We start from the raw sequence: 18,003 nt of genomic DNA on the forward strand, positions 1-18,003 counted from the left end.
TCCAGGGGGCACAGAGAAGACTTGGTAGCAAAAGTCTTCTTTTGACCCACAATGGACAAAACCTAAACCCTCACACATAGTCTCCATTTCAGAAATTAGACCAGTGTGACAGCTCAGCTGGCAAAGCTGGTTCTGTGCAATGAAACAGTCAAGTGCGTGAAGGGCCGTCACTGTACCCCCATAGTTCCTGGTCTTCAATTATTGAGGGGAAGAAAGGCCACAGGGGCCTTGACTTGATCACCTTCAGATGGGGAGGGTTCCTGCAGAAGGAAGGGTCCCCTGAGCATCTTTGGGGACCATTTCTCTTAGGACTTTGACTGGAATTGTCTGAGACTCATTCATGCTGCTAGTACTTGAGCATCTCCAAAGGGTGCCCTTGTCACCACACAACAAAGTACACCTCATTCACCACCTGCCTGAGCACACAACCCCTACCGGACCCAAGTTCAGAGTAGCTGCATGTTTGGTTTAATGCTCTGTCATCACCACCTTGAAATTCTTAATATTTTTAATAAAGGATCCAAATTGTGCCACTGATCCTGCCCAGAAATCCTAAGGGCTGTGTTGTGAGATGTCAAATGGTGATTGGGAAGCAGAGCCTCTGCCTGCTCACCTCAGGAATACTGTTCACACTGGGAGGACTCAGTGCACATTGGGAGGGCTTGGTGCACCCTGAGGGAGCAGCTCACAGCCCAGAGCAGAGCCCGGACCATGTTCATTTTAGTTATGAAAATCTCCTCAGCCAAAACCTGGCCACATTTCTGGATCCTTTGTCAGGGAAGATGTCAAATGGATGTCACTGAGAAGTATTAAGCCTGGTGCAGGATCAGGCTGAGGAGGCATGGTGGGAGGGACAGAAGGATTGGTGCCACAGCAGCTCTCGGTCAGGTACAGCCCTGTCCTCACCCGGGCCTCTGGAGACAGCGGTGACACATCCTGCTGCTGACACAAGTGGGCCTCTGCAGCCAGCCCCCCGCAGCTGACCTGCCTTGTTGATCCCCATGGCAACATACTGTGCCAGGCTGCCCGCCTGACCTTGACTGTCAGGCCAGCTAATTTTAGTTCTGCTCACCCACTTGCATGCTTTCACCACATGAACATTCTTCACACCAGGTACTTCCGACCGGAAAAGAGACTCATTTATTTTTACTAGGCAAAGAAAGGTGGCAGGAGTTACCAGCCCTCTGTTCTCTCATACTGGTCCCAGGGCAGGGAAGGCTCTTTACAGACATGGTGTCTTTCCCTCTGGGCATGGGACCCCCATTTCCTGACCCCACACCCAGCTGCTGGTCTGACTTTATACAGGGGAACTCCCAGTCCGCCTTCTTTATACTAAGCTTAAGATTAGCTACACCAAAGGGGACACTAAGGGGTTTCCCATAACCCCCTTTGTGCTGTGTGCATTCCTCCAGCATGACAAGCCACCAGATAGTGCCCTCACTAAGAAAGTTATGCTAGAGACAAGCTCTACAGGCCGCCTTGGGCCCAGGCTTAGCTGCTGGCAGAGTCTCAGCACTTCCCAGGGGCTTTCCTGCCTCCTTAGCAGCCACCAAGTCCCGGTCCTTCAGTTCATACTGGCTATAGCACACAGCAGCAGGTGTGTGCAATCACTAGAAAGTTGTAGAAAGGGGGTATTAAAGTGAGCCACTTGCCAGTGGACATCCAGCTAGGAAGAGAAGAGCTGGAATTCCAGCCCAGATCCGCCTGACCTCAAAGCCATGATGTCCTCCCTCTCCCTCAGCGTGGGGTTGTTAACCCAGCAGAAGTCAAAGGACATGTCCAGAGAAGCTCAGTTTCCCTCATTGCTGCCATGCAGGCACCTCGAACCCCACAGAGCATCTCTTTGTTGGATCCGAAGTCACAGTGTAGTTTCCTGGGCCCAGGATTATCCTCTTTGCCAGTATTCTTAAGTTCTCTTCATCTCCAGTAAAGACATTGAGCTTTCTCTACCCACCCCCAGCCTTCTGAACACAAAGCCATCTGTAACCTGACTTCATCATAATTAGATTTTTAGCACATGATTATAAGATTAATGGATTAATTATAATGTATTTGTAAACCATTAAAAGCATTATTCAAAGACATTTCTGTAAAGATTGTTTTGGGTGGCCCAGGGCAAGATAATTAAAGGGACAGAGTTAAAAAATGAGAAACACACAACCACCAGCCTAATTAAAGATAATCAAATTAGACTCAAGTTAACTGAGCTAACTCTGCTGCCTACGCTGTGCTGTGCTGGGAAAGAAACCAGGTCTGTTTCTCTTTGCTGAATTGGATCTTCAGCCACCGTGTTACTGAACTACTTCTAAATATTTCCCATGTTTTTCTTTGCCGGAGAAGCCTCCATTTGATGGTGAAGATGAAGATGAGCTGTTTCAGTCTATAATGGAGCACAACGTTTCCTACCCCAAATCCTTGTCCAAGGAGGCCGTTTCCATCTGCAAAGGAGTAAGTAAACTGGGATTCCTTCTGTGATCAGGAACTGAGCCACAAAACCTTTTCCACATTTCTAAGAGAGACTATTGCCATTGCTTTTTGGTATGTATTAATGTATGCCATTGCTTTTTGGTGACATGCAGGGCATAATGGGACAAATGAAGGCCAAGAGCGGACTCAAACACCAGTATTTCCTGGCCCTCTCATTGTTCTGCCCGGCCGTTTCCAATCCATTTCATAGAATGGTAATGGGGTCACCAGAAGAGACCAGAAGCCCTTGGTCTCCCATCTCTTGCTGCACTTAGTCTGACTTAATTAGTTTTTTGTTGGTTTCTCTGTTTGTGAGACACGATATACCTGCAGAAACAGGCACAAACCATTGGTGTACAAAGCAGTGAATTTTCACAAAATGAATGTGCCCATGTAAATACACAAAGGCCAGGAGGTATAACCTTAGATGCCCTGTCCAGTCTCATCCCCCAGATAGTCAGGATTCCCACTTCTGACTACACAGATTGGTCTTGCCCGTTTTGACCTCTGCTCAGATAGGATTTTGCAGTGTGCTACACTCCTGGGCCTGGCTTCTTTCATTCAACATGGCAGTTGTAGGTGTGGCCACACTGCTGCATGTGGTTGTGGTTTCTTCTTTCACCTTGCCGTCTGGCGTTCACTTCCATTCCTGGCAAGTATTGGGGCTGTTTCTACTTTGGCTTCAGGCTGTTACAAATAGAACTCCTGGGAACCTTTTAGAGTCCTGTGTTTTAGTGAACATATGAACACATTTCTTTCAAAGAAAGAGTGGGATTGCTGGTTGTGACTTGGCTAGTGTTTAATGGTAAGTTTTAGGTCACAAAATTCTTTTCAGACTCAGCGAGCTGAAATTCAACAGTCTTTAACATTTTCTGGTTAGTTCAGTTGTTTAAACGCATTTACCATGTCATTGAAAGGCAGGGCAGCTGGCAGAGATGCTAACTAAGGTCATGGGGAGCTGGATCCTGCTTTTGAAGAGCTCACAGGCAGCATTTGCCTCTCCATGCTGCAGTAGCATGTTGAAATTAATTGGCCATCTTCTTGTTACAGTGTCTGTTTTGCTAATCCAAGAGGCGTTGACTGATAATTTTGGGGCAAGACAATAAATATGCTATGGTGCTTGTTATAGTGTCCTGTGTGGTGCTGGTCTGCCGTAATTTCAGTACATATGATTTTTAATGATCACAATCCTTTTCACCAGGTATACATGTAGAATACCACCCATCTAGCCATGGGTTCAGGGTGATTTCTATTTTCCTTATAGCAACCCCTGTAGAAAAGTCACCCTTGGCACATTGTATTTGGGAGTTTCTTGGTAAGTTTCCTGACGCTGTCCAGGCAGTCCCACCACCATGCTGGAGGCACAGCCAGGCCAAGGGAAGGCACTGTCTCTGGGAATCCACTGTTGTGCAACCTGCTGACTTCCTCCTTTTTCTCCAGCTGATGACCAAACACCCAGCCAAGCGCTTGGGCTGTGGGCCCGAGGGGGAGAGAGATGTGAGAGAGCATGCCTTCTTCCGGAGGATCGACTGGGAGAAGCTGGAGAGCAGGGAGATCCAACCACCGTTCAAGCCCAAAGTGGTGAGTCCAGAAAAAGCAGCCTGTGTCCAGGGTTTCCCACATTCTGGTTATGACCTATGCACCCTTTCCATCGGAGAAAGGAAGTCAGTAACCCTGGCTTCAGCAGGGTGAGGAAAATAGTCAAGTCCCGCCCTTGTCCTCAGTCCTGGAGTCTAAGCAGCCAGGATGCCTGTTGGCTTTGGAGAATAAGGACAGAGGATGGGGAGCCCTGCGATCCTTCCCCTTAACAGGGCAGCTGCAGAGCCTCAGACCGTTAGCCAGGGTGAGTCTGCGCAGGGGACTGGATTTGGGACACCATGCCAAGCCCAGCCGGACTCCTTGCCCTGCCTGGGTCCTCGGCAGGACGCAGGCCTCACGCCTGTCTCTGACTTTCCTGGATCTGCCGTGCCCCAATGGGGCCTGAAACATACACCCATCTTTACTAGATCACAGGAAGCTCCCACGTGGCTGCCGTGTCTGTGACACATGGCAACTGCCAGTCCTCACCTTGTCAATTTTATTCAGATTCTTCTGTGGGATTCCCATTTCTTCCATTTATTTAACAAACGCTACCCGCCAGGCCCTGTTCTCGGTGCTTTACAAATATGGGCTCCATTTAATCCTCCTGACGCCCCTGTGAGAAGGGTATTATTGTCCCCAGTTGGCAGTGGAGAGAACTGAGGTGTGGAGAGGCTGAGTAACTTAAGGGAGGACACACAGCTGCCCGGTGACAGAGCCGGGACAGAGGCCGTGTGCTTCCCCACTGCGCCGTCACTCTGCCTCAGTGAAAGCCCCACGGCTGCTTCTGATAGTTGATGGCAGCCAATGTGTGCCCTTCTTAACGTTGTATCTCTCGAGAGGCACTGAATGTCTTCAAGACGCCAACCTCCTCACGTATCTCCCCAGCCCCTTTTGCAGCGCCCAGGGCACCTGCATGTCCCTGCGCTTTGTTTCGGAGGGCCGCGGGACCCACGCCTTTCGGCCTCCCCTGTCTTAGCCAGTGCTGGGCTGCTGCCCCAGTACTTTCCTCTCAAGACTGCAAGGAGAGCTGCTTTATCCCATCGTCAGTGTCACAACCACCCACCTGCTAGTCCTGTCCAAATCTGTGCCTGAGGGGTGCCCCATGAGCGGGCCAAGGGAACCCTGGAGTGGCAGGGTGGGCCACACAAGCGTTGTTCTCAGACCAGCATCTTCCTATCAGAAGTGCCTGTGTGTCCTCTGGTCCAAGAATAAAACTGCTGGTGATGAGCCCACTTGACTTTATTTTCCTAAGACATTTTTAGCACAGATTGAAGACCAACTAAAATTAATCAGGTCGGTTGACTTCCTCCTGCATCATCACTGCAAATAGGCGCTTATGTATCTGCCACCCCCACCTTGTCTTTAGCCTCCGAGAACCATGGGCGTTCTCAGGGGTCCTTCAGGGCACGAAATCTGGTTGGGAGGTCTGGGAGAGGAGGACAGAGGGATAAATGGGATTTTCTATGTTCTCTTCTCCCTTCTGTACTTACTTATCTTCTTGAATTAAACATGAAAGGTAGGCAGTAGCATCCCAAACACAGCTGGCGGCTTTGTAGGAACAGCACAGAGACATGTACTGACCCTGCTTTAAGGGCTGAACAAAATGCAATTACTTGTCTATCACTTTCTGGAAAGAGATGAGGAGCAGTGAAGCTGACCATAAACACTTTCTTTTTTTCTACTTCTTCTTGATTTCAGAAGAAATTGTTTATTTGCAGTTTCCCACTTTTCATGGATGGATACTTGGCCCCAAATTCACATGTAGGAAAAACCAATGGTAATTTAGCTCAGGCAGCCAAAAATATGAGCAGTTCCCTGTGGGCCATGGAAGTCACTGAAGGCAAAGTGGTTCCCATAGCAGACAGATGAGGTATGAGCAGTATTTAATTTTTTATTTTCTGGAGTCCTACTTTTTGCTTGTTTGTTTTTTGTTCTTTTTTTTTTTTTAACTGAGTGCTGGTTAAAATAAAAAGGAAGAATAAATTGCCTTTGGCTGTAAAGAAACAGTATCCTCTCCCCCGACCTCTCCAGGCTAGGCAGCGCATACCTGTAGTCCCAGCACTGGGAAGCTAAAGCAGGAGGATCATGTTGAGGCCAATCTGGGCTACATATCCAGACCTTTTCTCAAAAAAAGTAAAGAAACAGCCTCCAAACACAAACAAGCAGAAGTTGAAAACAGGGACCTTAGAGCTGGGAGAGCGGCGGCCAGAGGGAGGAAGCAGTGCATCTATGTGTAGCAAGCTCCTCCTGCCTGAGGCCCAGTGCATGGAAGAGGAAGGAACCAGGAAGAACACAGGGCAGGAGCTGGGGCAGCAGGGCAGACACATGGCAAAGGAGGTTAGAAGCAAGCGGTGCCAGGCATTCAGTCACAAGCTAGAAGAGAGTCAGGTGCAAAGAAGTAAGTGGGGAGGTTCCGGTCCCTGCAGGGGCAGCAAAGAACCACCTGTGAGCTCAGCTTTTCCCGGTCCTTCTGTATGTGATGTGCTCAGCCTCAGCGTTTGGCTCTAGTCCCAGGTAAGGGGCATTTCATGGAAGGGCATCATGCTGGAGCAAAACTACCATGCCAACAACAGTTCAGGCAAAGAGGACATTTAGGACAGAGGAAAGGGACCCTAGTCAGAGCTGCAGAGATGCCGTGGTGAACCCCAGCAGCAGGCAGAACTGACCACAAATGAACATTATTTTGGGATGTGGTTTCCCAGGTCTCTCAGTATAAAGCATGGCTCCCTGACCCAGCACCGGATGAAAAGCCAAAGGGCTTACAGATAAACACAGACCTGAGCCTTCTCTGACAGGTGGTTTTGGTATTTCAAAGAGGGATACAACAACACAGGCAGCATGGTGCCCAGAGCCCCTGACTCACTGTGCCTGGGGGCCGGCTCCTGGACCTATCTCAGAGCGGCTTTCAGAGCCCTGGATGGCGAACCTTGCCTGTCTTGGCAAAGTGTGCTTGTGAGTTTCTAGCAAGCACTGGTGAAATCAATTTCCCTGGAATTTACAGGATTAAAGATGGTTAGCTGTCCTCATATGTGGTACTGCTCCTGGGTCCCATGGTGTTAACCTTGACTTATTGTCAGATACCAGCTCTAGGACTTCAAGTGCTCACAGTTATTTCCTGGGTACTTCTGGATACCAAATGTGTGCTTATAGTCAGGAATCTATCTTCTTTGTTTTATTTTTATTTTTTTGAACCTCCAATGATAGATTATTCCAGAATCACAGACTTGCTAAGGAGGATAGAGATATTACACCACTGGAGAGCCACAGGCTTATCCAGAGGACTCAGGGTTCTCAGAGTGGGAGGTCTTTTTAATCATCTTCCCAGTTGCCAGAGTGACACTGGTGAAGTTAACCTTAGACCAAAGTGCCCCGCAAAATATAAGATTCTTTATATTTATATATTTTATATATTTCTATATAATTATATTTATAAAGTTACCATTGAAGAAGAATGCCAGCATCAACAGGTGAGTGGGGCACTCTGAAAATGGGCCTGTCTTTCAGAGATGGCCTTTCTTGGGACACTACTATAGTTATTTTATCAAAAAGAGAGAGGAAAAAATAGAATAACTTTTGTCCAGACATTGTCATCCTTGCAGCAAGAGCCAAAGAGAGTAAGAGTAGTGAGAACGAACAATGGTGAGTGCTTCTTTGGTGAGAAGGTACAGTCAAGGAGTCCTCCTGCTGCCGTGCAGGCTGTATTTCACAGTGTCATTAGCTTGACTAGAGAGTTTGATGATGATTTCATTGTCAGGGTTCGTATAGTGGTCCTTTTTATATTTTAAAAAAAATACTTTGAAACTTCTAGTTTCAGAGTTGCAAAAGAATTGAAAAAAATTATATAAAGAATTTCTGCATTCCCTTTACCCAGATTCCCTAAATGTTAACATTTCACCATGTTTAGTGTATTGTTCTTTTTCCATTCTCTGTCTGAGCCTGTGTGTCTACAGACACACACACACACACACACACACACACACACAGACAAACACTTTTCTGCACCACTTGAAAATAAGGTGCAGGTTTTGTGCCTCTTGACACCTAAATAATTCCATGTGTATTTTCTAAACATGAGCACAACTCATGTACAGTGTTCTTTGAACAGTTACTCTGCAGAGTTATTTGTACAGAGCAGCAGCTATCCAGGTAAAAGAGGAGGGCCCTGCCATGACTGTTTAACTGATACAATACCATGGGTGCATTAAGCAGTTCTCTTGAGTGACAAGCAGAGTCATTCTCTTGGCCCTTCCAGTGAGCCAGTAATGGTGATGCTAATTAAAACTGAGATTCTCAAGACTTAGGGAACCTTGCTGGCAATATAAAAACACCAGGCAGCCTTTGAAGGCTGGAAGAAATCACATCATGATGTATGTAGGTTTGCTTTAGTCCTTTAAACCAGTCCAAGATGGTATTTTTTACTTGGTTAATTAGCGGCAAGCAGTTTTTTGTATTCTTTGCTACTTTCCCCAATACTTTCGTAATTGGAAGAAATGAAACACTTAAAATAATAATCAATAGAAATAGGTAACAGTATTGCAAGCCTTGGAGCTGCAGTGGTGAAGGGTGGCATAAGTACAACCCTGTCGGACTCAAGCTGTTTGAAATGACTGACAAGTTCCCCTTGTCTGAATTGAACATCCCTGCCTGCGCTGGGCATTACATTGTTCTTGGAAAAGGAGCATAAAGTCCTATGAAGCTGGCCACTAATATAAAGACCAAACAGAATACACATTCTTACTCCATAGGAAACAGCCTCTGCTAAGTCAGAACCTTTGCCCTTGTTCATGCATGATTTGTCCGCCTATGAGAATGCACACATGAAATAGGGCTTATAGCCTGTGTCATCCATGAGTAAAACTCACCTCTCTGAATAGCATTTGTCCTTCTGAGATAATGCTCTAAGGCAAGAGGTGAGGTGAGTACTGTTTAATTTTGTCTGGGAAACCACAACCCCACTTCTAGGCCCTCAGGACGGATGATGCTGGCAGAAAGTGGGCAAGGTCCCAATCCCTTTAGAACAATTATTATTATTATTAAACACTTTCTTTGAGGTGAAATAGTTAAGCAGTGAAAAAAGGATATAAAAGGATAGATACCTCTCCCTCCCCAACTACTGATCCCACTACTCATGATCTTTTCTGTAACCTCTAGAAAGTTAGATGCATGTGTGAACACACACATAAGTGAGGCTATACCATGGTTTGTATCCTGCATCCTTCACATAACAACATATGTGCTGCAGAGGTTTTACCATGTCAGCTCAAGTGGGTTCATGGCATTCTTTACAAGGCCGTTCTCCATTCTGGAATTCCAAGACTAGGAACTGACTGTTCTCCAAATCCTCTCCTCTGTCCATTCTTATTCTCCAGACTTTCTGTACCAAAATGCACTGGCTTCAGTGGGCATCCAGGCCTTCGGTGAGCACATTTCCAAAACATGAGTGCCTAAATGAGCAAACTAACCTCACTTTAACCTCTAACTGTGTGTTCCTGCTTGCGTTGGTCATGCACGCAGACCCCTCCCTGAGCATGCTGATCTTCATGGAAAGGGCAGAGCAGTGGCCAGAGCCCCTCACTGGGGGATTCCACAGTGTGGACCTCACCTCCCAGGAATTCTGAGGCAGAACACACCCATTCACTTCTCCTGTTGGTTATTTAATTCCATGAAGATAGTACATAATGTGAACAGAGACGGTGGGGATGTTCTAATTAATATGCCCTGTTACACAGCACGGCACTACAGTTCCCTCAGCCCTGGCACTTGAAACATGTCTAAGGGTTCCCTGAGAGGAGGCCCATCCTGCTGCATGTAGAATTGTAGCAACACTCCCACCTTTGTGTGTTTACTTCCCTGTAGTTTTATGACATGTTTCTGCTTTATTTATTCTGCACTCTGCCCACTCTTCTGGATTTTGTTTAGTTTTGCTTTCTAACAACCATATTTCTTAGTACTCATGTTCCCATGCCCATGGCCCTCAGGTTTTATTTGACTTGACTGAGACACCAAGTTAAAGGGCAGGAGTGAGACCATCATGTGCACTGCTCGTGCTCCGTGGCCTGTCACTGGTAAGAATCACGGCCAGAAAGCAACACAGCTCAGTCTCTCCCTGCACCCTCATAGGACACAAGGGCTTGGAAGTGGGCTGCTTGCCACACAGGGTGTGGGTGGAGATCGTTAAGATCCCACCTTCCCCCTGGAGTTCACATCATTGCATGCTTTGCAGCATCTTTACAAACATGCCTGATTTCTCCTGGGTTCATTTTATTTCTTGAATTTGCCAAATGGCTGAGGAATGTCAAAATGACAGAAGAGTTAATTCTACAGTCTATACAAAAGGACATGGATTATCAGTAGTGTTCATGCCTCAAATATTAATCACATAGCTTTTGCACACTGCTACACATGTTGTACCTTATGTCTCTATCAGCCTCATCATTGAGAACGCTCTCTCACACATTCATTCCTCCATCCTCACAACCGCTTTGAAAGGTGGATTGCCTTCATTTTACTTTACAGAGAGATGCAGTGAATTTCTCACAGCTGTACCCTGGGCCTTGTGATCTAAGTCTGGTCCTTCATTGTTCGTGCTGCCAGCTTCCATCAGGCGTCAGTCCTCCACAGTGAACACAAAACACCATGCGGTCTCAGGGAGTACCAGAGGACCTCCTCTGGGCTAACACAGTGGCCCAGTCAGGTGTGGACTGTCTCCTGCCCTCTTCCCTTCCATTTTTTGTCCCATGCCAGTTATGTGGCATATCACTTCCTAGCTGGCAAAAGCCTCCGTGGGTGAAGCCCAGAGACACCCAGCCCGAGGGTTTTGCTCACAGGTTGCCTTAGATGCTCTGTGTGTCAGGTGGCCTAGAGCTTGGAGGCCATAGACAACCCAAATTGCCAGAGTCACAGACCGCCTTGGAGGCTTCAAATGACTATGGTAATAACCTTCCTGCTTCTTACCTGAGGTGTCAGGAAGGCGTCTGCAGCTGTGATGGCTTCATTTGTCACTCATTCACTTGCTCATTCACAGTTCTACTAGGTGCTGCCTTAACCCTTTCATCTCTGCCTCTTCTTATTCTCTACCCAGCTTTAAGATGGCACCCGAGGCCCACTGCCCGTTAAGCTGATTGTTGGCAGTAAGGTTAGATCATAAGTAGTAGGCAGACTTTTCTTCATTGAGAATGCAATAACCTGTTAGATGTATTGTTTGTATTTTCCCAAGATCCAGAGACCCCTGACTTCTATGATCCTTAGAGGTGCTGGTCCATGGCAATTTTCTGCATAACATTTTAAAAAACAAGTAGTTCAAGATCTTCTCCAATTTTGCCTAAAGGAGATTATCTCTTCCTGGGCTTAATTTTGCTTAGAGGTATGGAGGGTTCATTTTCAAAGCATTGAAAGATACTCTGTATCAGGAAAATAGGCAGGTTTTTTCACAGTACTAAACATATGGTAAAAATAGTGTTTCCCCCAGTGCCTTTGTAGGCGGAAGGAGACTTTCTTCTGGTATAATCTCCCTCAGAATAAAGTGTCATTGTGAGTCTGGGATCTCAATCCATTCTTCAGACTCAGCCTGCAGCTTATCAGGGCTTTATTCCTTATCGCCTGCTAAGATACACTCATGACCCCTTTTTGTCCCACCACTGATGCATCTGAACTTGAGTGGCTCATTTTTCACTCTTTGCCTTCGCCCTGTGCTTGCTCCTGTCTCTTCACCTAAGTGAACCAGTTTAAGAAAAACTTTCATTTGCTAAAATGTGATCTCTCTGTCTCTCCTTCCCTCCTTTCCTCCCTTCCTCCCCACCTCCAGTCTGCCCCCTCCCCCTAGTTGAGTAAAATTCCAAAGAGATTTGCAGTGAGAATGAAGAGGAGGATGTTCCCAGTGGTGAGCAGTTTTGAGGCTAATAGCTGCATTGCCACCCAGTGTGATCACAGAGCAGTGATCACATTGATCTGGGGCCCATGGTTTCCTCTTAGCTCTGCAGTCATCAGCATGGTCGTGGCTTGAGACTTTAGCCACAGAAGGCTTTTGCTTCACCTACTACACTATTTGACTTCACAAGCAATGAAACCCCTTAAGAGTAACCCTTCCTGGGACACAAACTGTAGAATGTGATATCCTCAAGCGTACATCCTTACCCTTCTCAGTGTTCATGTTTATGTGGTACCCTTTTTAGATTTTCAGAACTTTCCTCTTAGGTTGCTTTTTATTTTTCTTTGAGCATAAAGCTATGGCTTTTGGAAGTTTCCCATTGGAAGGTGATTTGTGAATAGAGTACCGTAAAGATGGTACTCAAAGGAAAGGGTCAGACCTGTGCAGTACTTTCACAGAACGAATCAGTAAACCTAAAGCTAAACAGACATATATCTGGCCAAGGCATAGAGAACATCTTACTGTGGCCAGCCTTGTCCTTCCATTTAGGGATTCACATTCTTTTATTGCTTTTTTCCCAGAAATTCCTTCTTGTTCATCTTTGCCTGGTTAGTGAGTATCAAGAGAAGCCAAATGATGTCTTATTAAGGAAGTACACATCCCAGCCTCTGGGAGCACCAGTAGTAGATTCACTTGAGTTCATCCAGGCAGTAGGTATTGTTGTTTCATCAGTTTCCAAAAGGGTATTTTCCTCAAAGCCAACTCCCCTGAGGCTATAACACTTGCTTACACTGCTTTTGCTTTTGCCTTGGGCTTCTGCAGCTTCTCCATTCTCTGTTCTCACATATAACTGTTCCTGCACAATTTCCTTGTTAGGCTCCTCCATTTGCCTTCATATTGACCTTGGGACCTATGCAGCCTCACATTACAGTCCACGTAAATATGTCCCAGGTTTTCTCTACAGCAGCACTGGTGACATTTTGAGCCAAGAAATCTTTGCTGGGAGCAGCTGTCCTGTGCATTGTCGGATGTTTAGCAGCATTCTGGTCTCCATCTACTAGGTGCCGGTGGCACCGGTTGCCCGACTCATGACAATCAAAAATGAGTCCCTTGGGAGGAAAATCTTCCCTGGTTACGAATCACTGCTATTTCAAAAGGAAAGCTATTTCTTTAGCTTTTCCCATCATCACAACGGTATCTGAATGTGGTGCACCAATGGAAGCTAGTTTCTGTTTGTTGTTTGTCTGACTAATGAATCAAGTAGATTCCCGGATTAATTCCCGGGGCAGGGTGGGGGTTGGGACAGTGTGCCTTTATGTGCTTCTTGAAGATGGAATATGCATGTATGGGAATTGTGGACTCTGCCTCTGCTGATCTTTGCTTTGAAGTGCTCTGTACTCTTCTAAAGAAAAGCATCATGGAAATTCGGAGTGAAGCTTTTCTATCCCATCTGTGGGAGGCAGGACTGTGATGAGTAGGTCTCTTAGTCTGGGTGGCCTCTGATGATTGACTCGATAAGCCCTCAGACAACATCAGCACACACAACCCTCTCCCACTACCCATGCCCCACGCAAATCCCCCAGTCACTGTGGTACAAAGTCTCCTTGGGTTTGGGGTGGATGGTTGCTTATTAAAATAAAAATGACCCCAGTAAAGAAGGCTGTTATTTATGAAGATCTTACTTTGAATTTAGGACATGCTTTATATCTCAACAGGTACTTAGGAGTGAGTTTTATTTTGCCATAGATGGGAAAGCTTCAATGAAACTAGAAACCCTTAGAAATTAAAGGAGGTGAGCTCAGTATGGTGGCACACACGTGTAATCTCAGCACTTGGGAGGCTTAGCAGGAGGATCACCATGAGTTTGAGGCCAACGTAATAATTTGGGGCTACATAATGAGTTCAAGGCCAACCTGAACTACATAGTGAGACCCTGTCTCAAAAAAAAAAAAAAGAAAAAGAAAAGGAGGTAAAAGAGATCGTGAGAAAGTGCAGCCCATGAGACTAAACTTGTCTTATAAAAAAATAGCAATATGTATCGTACTCTGATCATAAGCTGGGTCCTATGTGAAACTGCACATTTAACCTTCATAACAACCCAGAGACGGAGGTACAGTTATTCTCCCCACCTTACAGGTGAGTAAATCATATAGACCCCACTTCGTAGTCTACCAAGAGCTATCCTCCATTAAAGATACAAGAATGCCTGATTGGGCTAAAATGTATATTTGCTCAGAATTAACTCACATTTCCTTTATAGAACTACCAGCAGGTAAGAGAGCAGTAAATTGCAACATGTTGAAAAATCATTATTAGTTACCAGTGAAATGCCCAGCTCTCCTTATTTCAGAATCACCCTTGGAGCCAGGAGATTTTGACATACTACAGTGCTTCTGGGTGGCAGGAAAAGTGAGGATGGCACCTACTTCCCTCAAATTGAGTCAGACTCCCCAGCAGTGCTACTTATGCAACTGTGTGCTGTGTCTCTCAGAGACCACCAAAGAGCAGATTGGCTTGCAGCCCTGATGTGCACAGAATCCTGGTGGATCCTGGAAGAGTAATATTCAAAACAGGCAGCAGGCTTTGCTCTGCCTCTCCAGACTCCCCAGAGCACCTTTGTACATCTCCTTCAGCCTGAGACTACCCTGCAGATGAGCACCACATTGCCCTGTCTGCCAGCTGATCAACTGTAGCAGAATTCCTGCTGGACCCAGGAGCACATCTCCCACCCTTGCCACCATACCTTGTCCCTATTGACTAAGGAGAGTTTAGGGTCTGGTGTTTCTAAAATGTCCCACTTGGAAGGCAAAGATAAGCCGCTTTTGCTTTATAAAAGACATTTTTACAAAGGACCAGATATGGGGCAGTATCCACACCCACTCAGTTCAAGAGTAACTGCCTGCAGCCTCAACCAACATCCTGGCCTTAAAACATGGTGCCATGACTGATGGCTCTGCATGTACAACTTCGATGCTCATAGCTTGGCTTGCTTAGTGAAGTGAAAGTGAAATAAGAAAGGCTGTCTCCTTGTTGCCACCTTACTGCCAATAGTAGATTTCCACCTATGGTTTTCATTCTGGGTGTATGCAAAGATTTACAGTCAAGTAACTATTGTTTGCTGTGCCTGGCTTCTGATTCCAGTAGGCCTGCAGTCCCTCCAAGATCTTCCTGCCTAACCAGCCCCAGTTTCCCCAGTCCACGCCCTTCCCCACAGAGTGCTGTCAGAGCTGCTCCCTGTGTTTCATAATATGTACTGAACTTCCCTCTTTTTTTTTCTCCACAGTGTGGCAAAGGAGCTGAAAATTTTGACAAGTTCTTCACACGAGGGCAGCCTGTCTTAACGCCACCAGATCAGCTGGTCATTGCTAATATAGACCAGTCTGATTTTGAAGGGTTCTCATATGTCAACCCCCAGTTTGTACACCCGATCTTGCAGAGTGCAGTATGAAACTCACCAATGAGAGCAAATGCTTCCCTATCCCCTAACCCCCAACCCCAGAAATGGGAAATTATCCTTAATCCTAATATTTGAAGGCCACAGCCTGTGTCTTGTTCCACATGGAGGCCTGAAATTTGTAGGGTCATTAGTTCACATGTGATTGACTTTTCAGGGTCTCTCTCTTACAACCAAGAACATTGTCTTAGTGGAAGATGACATATGTACAGTGTCCAGTTTAATTATGTAGAAGTCACACCTGGCTGTAGGTTAACATTTCCTAGAAAGCAAACAGACTCTTGCCCCTTTTTGGTACGATTTGACATATTCTCCATATCCTCCATCTGTGGATTTTCACCATCAAGATCCCCTAACCAGAGATATTAAATGAAACTGTTCCAACTCAATGGACTGGAAACATCTCCACCCAAGATGTCTTTGGAATGAAAGAACAAGGAGCCCAGAGAGTGAGCAAAGAGGGACTAGGGGTAGGAGAGGCTTCAAGATACCTACTGCTTCTGTTCTCTGCCTCAGTGGAAAAAGATCCTAGAATCTGAAAGGCTAGAATGGACCTAATCACTGTTCCCAAAGAGTATAACCCAACTGTAGTCCAGCAGTTTAAGAAAGAAAGGAAAAGAAAATGAAAACTTCAAATGAGAGTTGGGTGAATCTATCATCTGTTGCCCTACTGGTTGATAACTATCTTGATACTTACATTCTTTTTAAGAGGCCAAATCATCTAAGGATTTTCTTAAATGAGCATGTGAAATCATTTCAGATCAAGGATAAACTAGTCTGTATGTATGTCCATTTTAATCTCTGGGAGATTATTCTTCAATCCAGGGTGCCATCAGTAATCATGCCACTACTCACCAGTGTTGTTAGCCAACCTCCCCCCCACACATGAATATTTTGGTACCTATGTTGTTCTTGTTACCCTTCCTAAGAAGCTGAAGTGTATACCCCACTCCCTTTTTTTTACTTATTTATTTAATAGGCTGCGATGTCATTTATGAAAGTACACTGTACAGTAATTTAACATGTTGACTCTAGCATCATCAGTACCTATTGATTTATTTTTCTCCCTTCTCCAGCCCTTGACATCCACTTAGGGATGAAAAATAATACAGGTTGGGTTCCCACTTCCAGTTGTGTTGAATGACACAACTGAAGCTGTAGAACAGGACACTTGGATATTTATCAGCTGAAAGATGTTTTCCTGCTAGAAGGATTTTAATATATTTTGCAGATGCATCATGCAATGGATTTTGCATGTTTATAATAAACCTTAATAACAAGTGAATCTATATTATTGATATAATCGTATCAAGTGTAGAGTATTATAATAATTTTATAAGATACAATTGTGCTATATTTGTGAAGGTTTATGTTTATCTGCTTTTATGATTAAGTTTTAGTTTAATCCTTTGCTGCTGTGCTTTCTCTTCCCCCTCCCCCTGCACATTGGCACTGTATCAGATATATTAATTTTGTAATGTAGATTTAACTTCAAAAATGAATGGCTATTTTACATGTTTAATTAGGAGATTTTATATATATATATATATATATATATATATATATATATATATTTGATTCCACCTGCAAACCAAAGTTTTGTTTGTGGGGATTATTTTTGAGATGAGACTCTCTTAGCTTCTTAATATCCTCTTTCATTTGAGTTCCTCTTCCTTTTGGGGACAGTGAGAAGTGTTTGAATCCAGCTTTCGTGGTATGTTTGTGTACATGTGGCATTGTCACAACACCTGGGCTGAAAGGGGTGTGTGTGTGTGTGTGTGTGTGTGTGTGTGTTTCTGTGTCTGTGTGTTTTGTTCTTTCAGCCTGTGATTGTTGGGGACTAGAGGGGAGCATGGATGGAACAATTCCCTACTTGCTATGTGTACCTGGACACACCAGAAGGACGTAGACTGTATTGCTGCCCCAAAATGACCCACCATTGTTCCAGAAGATACAAGCTTTGTGAGACAAACCATATGTCAGTCCCTGCAGTTACCAACACACTCTTTTCAGAAGCTGCACATTTCATTCTAGCTGTTGCTAGAATTGGTCATCCCCATCTGCGAGGAGCATGCCTTTGGCAAGACATCCTCCCAATGCATTGTCCTGAGAAGAACTAGTTTTCTGCAGCACAAAAAAGGAGTCAGAATGAAAGAAGCTATTGGTCCTTATAGAAAGCTGTTCTGTTTCCTCCCAAAGCATCTCCAGCTAAGCTCTCCTTATTTTTACTCTCTGGATGTTTGTCTGAAGTTCATATAATGCACTTACTCTGGTACTTTCACATAAGAGGCCTGGAAATCCCTGGAAGGAGACTTGGAGTAGGAAACAGGCCAGACCAGAAAAGAGCAGTTTCTTTGGCCATGTTTTATGAACTCTAGACTTTAAAACTCAAAAGGGGTCCCTGCACATTGACCCCTGAAGTCCTGCTGATCAGCTTACATTCTGGGAACATGTCCTTATCAAGACACTCCATTTTGTCTAATGGGAAAAGAATTTGTTTATAGAAAGAGCCTAGGAGACAAAAGTCAGTCCCCTCACCCCAGGTGGAGCAGCAACAAGGCTGATCCCAGCCAAGCCCCACGAGATGAGGAAAGTCCTGGAAAGGAACACAGGTTACAGACCATTTGTCCAGTGT

General features: G+C 45.3%; 1 protein-coding gene across 11 annotated transcripts in view; it reads left to right on the top strand.

Annotated features, from left to right (window-relative positions):
- Prkca (protein kinase C alpha) overlaps positions 1-16,657 on the top strand; it is a 428,575-nt gene extending 411,918 nt beyond the window's left edge. For 6 of the 11 annotated variants that reach the window (XM_004870264.4, XM_087208200.1, XM_021248605.2 and 3 more), the window contains 3 exons: positions 2,341-2,448; positions 3,907-4,047; positions 15,198-16,657. In XM_004870264.4, coding sequence (XP_004870321.2) covers positions 2,341-2,448; positions 3,907-4,047; positions 15,198-15,362 — 414 coding nt within the window. In that variant the 3' untranslated portion in view covers positions 15,363-16,657. Of the gene's footprint in view, positions 1-2,340; positions 2,449-3,906; positions 4,048-9,416; positions 9,465-10,025; positions 10,074-12,495; positions 12,830-15,197 lie in introns of those variants that run through there. The other 5 variants (XM_087208196.1, XM_087208195.1, XM_087208199.1 and 2 more) reach the window with 5 other exon arrangements.
- The last annotated feature ends 1,346 nt before the right edge of the window (positions 16,658-18,003 follow it).

This window comes from Heterocephalus glaber, unplaced genomic scaffold (genome assembly GCF_053883595.1).
Source record: "Heterocephalus glaber isolate CG9 unplaced genomic scaffold, H.glaber_assembly_v1.0 deba00000937, whole genome shotgun sequence".
NCBI classification, from domain to species: Eukaryota; Metazoa; Chordata; class Mammalia; order Rodentia; family Bathyergidae; genus Heterocephalus; species Heterocephalus glaber.